This window comes from Garra rufa, chromosome 5 (assembly GCF_049309525.1).
Source record: "Garra rufa chromosome 5, GarRuf1.0, whole genome shotgun sequence".
Lineage (NCBI taxonomy): Eukaryota > Metazoa > Chordata > Actinopteri > Cypriniformes > Cyprinidae > Garra > Garra rufa.
The window spans coordinates 27,642,252-27,647,083 of NC_133365.1; the positions used below are offsets into that span (position 1 = coordinate 27,642,252).

Genomic DNA, 4,832 nt, shown 5'->3' on the forward strand with positions numbered 1-4,832 from the left:
CTTTCAGCTGTAACAAAATATTACAAAATATTCTACAAAAACAATAAAGTAAATGTCGATTTACCGAGTGTTTCAACAATTGGCAGCCTTTCTATTCAAATCAGTAAATAGCCTAACCGAGAAGATGATGCACTTCATGTTTATCAATGAACCTGTTATCCCGCAGGTTTAAGTCTTTTGTCTTTATCAAATATTTCAAAGTAAACACTGTTGACTTTTTTCGCAAATTCGGTAGCTGTGATAAAATGCTTTACTGACCCACAGAGACTTCTTGTGCAAAGGCGAGTGAGATGAGTAACAAGGAAGCCCAACCGCGATAAAACAGACCAGTTTGTCTGTTGCCAGTTCCAGCCGCACGCCTTTATACTTAGAGTCACTCTGCTCTTTCAATAAAAAATCAGAAAACACATATTCGGTAGCAACGCGTGCGATTGCCATTGTTGAGATGAAATGTACAGTAACGTTATGTGTCAAGCGCACCGCTAGTTCCGGTGGGCAGGGTTTCACCAACCAATAACAACAACATCAGAGGGAATTAAAGCAACCTTATAATAGCTAGATCACTGGATTGATTCAGTCGTCCAAATAAAGGTATAAAATCTTCTGTAAGTTTTAAAAAAGCTCTTTACACACTGACGTACACGCCTTTCATTACACTTACTTATAACAAGTGTGATTTTATTAGGCAAAGTAAATTGACCTATGATAAACGAGTCTGTTATCAAGTAAAGACAGCAATAAAGTTAGAGGGATACTTCTAGGCTAGTAGTAAACTAAGATAATAATAATAATAATATTAATATTAATATTAATAATAATAATAATAATAATAATAATAATAATAATAATAATACGTAGTTAAATAATAATACAATGTTAACGTTTTGATTTGGCCTGACGTTGTTATTGTTGTAATTTTGTATTAACCTATTTAAATGTATACGAAAGCCTGTTTATTAAGGGGGGAAAGCGATTTACAGAAACATGCATAATATTACTAAATGCATGATATTACCTTTTAAACTTTTATCTTTTGCTATTTTCATGTAAATGGGCAAAATTGCAAAGCCATGTGAAATTATGAAGCCATGACATATCTTATTGGTCTTATTATTTGAATAAATTGCATGGAAAATGTCTATTTGATAATGCATTATATATATATATATATATATATATATATATATATATATATATATATATATATATATATATATACTGTATGTGCGTGTGTGTGTGTGTGTGTGTGTGTGTGTGTGTGTGTGTGTGTGTGTGTGTGTGTGTGTGTGTGTGTGTACCCCACAAGGATAGGAATACCAGTAGATTTTGACCTTGTGGGGACATTTCTCAGGTCCCCATGAGGAAACAGGCTTATAAATCATGCACAATGAGTTTTTTTGACGAAGTAAAAGTGTGCACAATCTCCTGTGAGGGCTAGGTTTAGGTGTAGGGTAGGTGTAGGGTGATAGAAAGTACGGTTTGTACAGTATAAAAACCATTACGCCTATGGAATGTCCCCATAAAACATGTAAACCCAACATGTGTGTGTGTGTGTGTGTGTGTGTGTGTGTGTGTGTGTGTGTGTGTGTGTGTGTGTGTAGAACTATAGGACACTAAAGTTCATTTATGTATGTGAGGATAGCAAAATAAAGTAAACTGTGACATATTATACCCACAACTTCAGTGGACTACCTGTAAAATTGATACATTTGATTTGACACTTTGACCTGACCATGTTTTGTTACACACCTTTCTATCAAAGTTATCCAACATTATCAAGATGATATTGTTCTGACACATGTTGAATTCTTGTTATATTTTATTACAATTTTCTAAACTATAGTGAATAAACTGTGATAATGTGCAAGAAAAAAAGAAAGAAAAAATGTCCATGTCATGATGGTTACTTGAAGAGAAATACAGGAGTAATTGCACAGCTATAGGAAGTAGATGGAGATATTGAGCTGAAATTCCATTGTTTTCTGTTTGCTGTCTGTCCAGGAGTGCACAAAAAACTATGAACCATAAAGTAAAGAATACGAATATCCAATTTAAAAGAGCATAAAAATAAGAAGTGGGGAAAAATGAATGATCCATGTCTCTAACCACAGAAATTAAAAAATTTCCTTGACTTTGGCTGAGAGACAGAGGTGCTGGTTAGGTAAACCTCAGACAGTAAAAATACGTCAGACGAAGGCTCCATGCAGCTTTTTATAAGACAGTGGCATTGTTTCCCAAATGCAGTTCATTTACCATTCATCCTTGTGCATTTAGAATTTATTCAGTCCCCCTGAGTTTATAGATTGTATGGATATATAGCATTTTTTGTCACTGCAATGCACATACATCTTTTTGATGGATTTATTTAGTTAACTTTTCCTAGTAATAAGAACCTTTAGTTACTTTTTTCTTCTCCCTGTTCAATGATCATTAAGTCTTACTGTAGAACTCCTCTATTGTCCAAACATACTTTTTAAAACAGACATCAGAAATGGATTTCAGTGAAAGCTCAGCTTTATTGACTTCAGTGAAGAAACAAATTGCAAAAGACAAAAAAAAAAGATAGTAAGATAGAAATTGCAGACATTTTCTGAAGAAAGAAAGATGGATACAGGAAATATTTTTATTTAAATGCTCTTTTTATTATTGTGTGTAGCCATCTTTGGCAGTTTGTAAATCATCTTATGTTTCTCAGTCGTGGAACAGGTCGAAGAAGCTGTGGTCGTCTGGTGCCTCCTCAAATGCCACACCCTCACAATAGGCCGGGGGCACAAAGACTTGTGGGTCATCAACTTCTGTTTCAACACCGAAGAAACTAAGGCAGAAAATAGGTCAGTTTAATGACCGATACGCAAAACCGCAGAATACAATAACATGTATACATCCTCAAAAACATTTTCAGAGAAACGTGAACTTAATCTCCGCTGTACCTGAAGAGAAGGTCCTTCTTCTCACCATAGAAGGACCCAGACACTGGCAAACAGCCACAGGAAGTGGTTGACAGAGAGTAGTGAGCTGAAAAGAAAATTGCAACCATGAAATTTCGAAATACAATTAAACAATAAAAAATCGTGATTTTGAAAAACAATACCAAAAGATACTGACCATGAAGTTCAGGCAACTTTCCGTTCCACACCCGAACTCTGAGTCCCTGTTCTGTGATGGAGGGGCTGCCCATGTAAATCTCAGACTCGTGAGTGGCATCGGGGGGAATCTCCATCAGGTGCTTACGGAACTGCAGAGTCTCTTTCTTGCAACTCTCGTTTTTACTGTCTATCTCATAAAGTATACCCTGTGTGGAAATAAAACATTTGAAAATATATATATTGTCGAAAAAAGTTATAAAAATAAACACGTGTGAATCACAAGCTGAAAGAGGAAGAGGAATAGAGAGAAACAGAATTGCTGATTAGGCCTACCTCTTCAAAATGTATGAGCACATCCATATAAGAAGTTTTGTTCGCGTGAGCTGTGTCCTCCACAAAACGAAATTTATTCGCTTTAGAGTCATAACTGAACTCTCCAGATGCAAGGTCATGACCCCCTGTTGAAACCTGAATGTGCATTGCAAGTGAAACAAAAGACAACAGTGAAAATGTTCAGTAAAAATACTAGTTATTTAGCTTTAATAGTTGAGAAGCTTACAGTTTTAGGTAATGAAACCAAATACAAGGTTTTAAATGCAAATACAATTTCAAACCCTTTTACCTGAAACATCACTGTAGATGCCTTAAAAAATTGTTTTGAGAGTTTGAGGGCTATTGCATGTATTTGTATGGCTCTAATTTAAAAGGTTCTCTCATTGCAAAGCCAAATCGCACACTAAGTACCTGCTATAAATATTAAACATTTCTGAAATTTTATACACTCACCACTTTCATCGTTCCACTGGTCAATGGTGGTGAATCTGAAAAATAAATATTAAAAGTTACATTTCTTCCCATCAGCTACAGCTTTGGAGAGTGTTCAGATTCAAAAACATTACAGTAATATTAATATTCTTTAACTGCAAAGATAGAAAAAACATAAGCTCTTACGACATGGCTGGCGATGATGCGAAGCCCAGGCGACAGCACAGAGGCACGAGAAAACCACACAGAGCAGCTTGACTGTATGCATCATTGCTCTCTCAATGTTCTTCAGGTCCAGACACATCCACAATCATTCAACCTGCGCTTTTTATATATAACCCCTGCACCCCGTATAAATGGTCCCCTCCCTTCTCCCATCTCTGGACATCCAGCAATGGAATAAACAAAAGATGTTTCGAAATCACCTTCTGTTGTAAGTGCAAATGAGAAAGCTGGACAGAATTGGCACAAATGACCATTCACAAGACAAACAAGGTCAACAAAGCTGAATTTATACAAACAATCCCCCCCGTCTGGCCTCTGATCGGCACTCAGGGGTGCTGGCTCCATACTGGTGGACCATAAGTCCAGAGACAGTTGGTGTCGCATCACATGATTTCGGTTCATGCAAGGTGAGGATTACACTGAGGACGTCCTGACTAAACTTCACAATCAAGGAAAAAAAAAAGAAAATAAAACAAAAGTCGGTTATACAGGTGTGAAAACAAAAACCCATCTGGTACTTTCGGTTCTACCAACAGAGCTCTACACTTGCAATACTTAGAAGCATTTCCATCTGATTTTTAACTTTTAAGAATTGACCACAATGATCTTTCACAATGCATCGCAACCACAAAATAATAGAACAGCATTCGTGTACATCACACAAGTACAGTGTTGGGCTAGTTACTCTAAAAAACGTAATATATTACACATTACTAGTTACTCCTTTGTTACTTTACTTATTACTTTCTGGCAACA

The 4,832-nt window shown here is 36.1% G+C and overlaps 1 protein-coding gene across 1 annotated transcript; it reads right to left on the bottom strand.

Annotated features, from left to right (window-relative positions):
* Positions 1 to 2,496: 2,496 nt before the first annotated feature.
* On the bottom strand, positions 2,497 to 4,175 carry epd (ependymin). The gene is made up of 6 exons (XM_073840838.1): positions 4,038 to 4,175; positions 3,873 to 3,907; positions 3,420 to 3,554; positions 3,106 to 3,292; positions 2,931 to 3,015; positions 2,497 to 2,815 (listed from the first exon to the last, which is right to left on the bottom strand). The coding sequence occupies exons 1-6, from the start codon at positions 4,153 to 4,155 to the stop codon at positions 2,692 to 2,694; spliced, it is 684 nt and encodes a 227-aa protein (XP_073696939.1). The 5' UTR covers positions 4,156 to 4,175; the 3' UTR covers positions 2,497 to 2,691.
* Between the last annotated feature and the right edge of the window lie 657 nt (positions 4,176 to 4,832).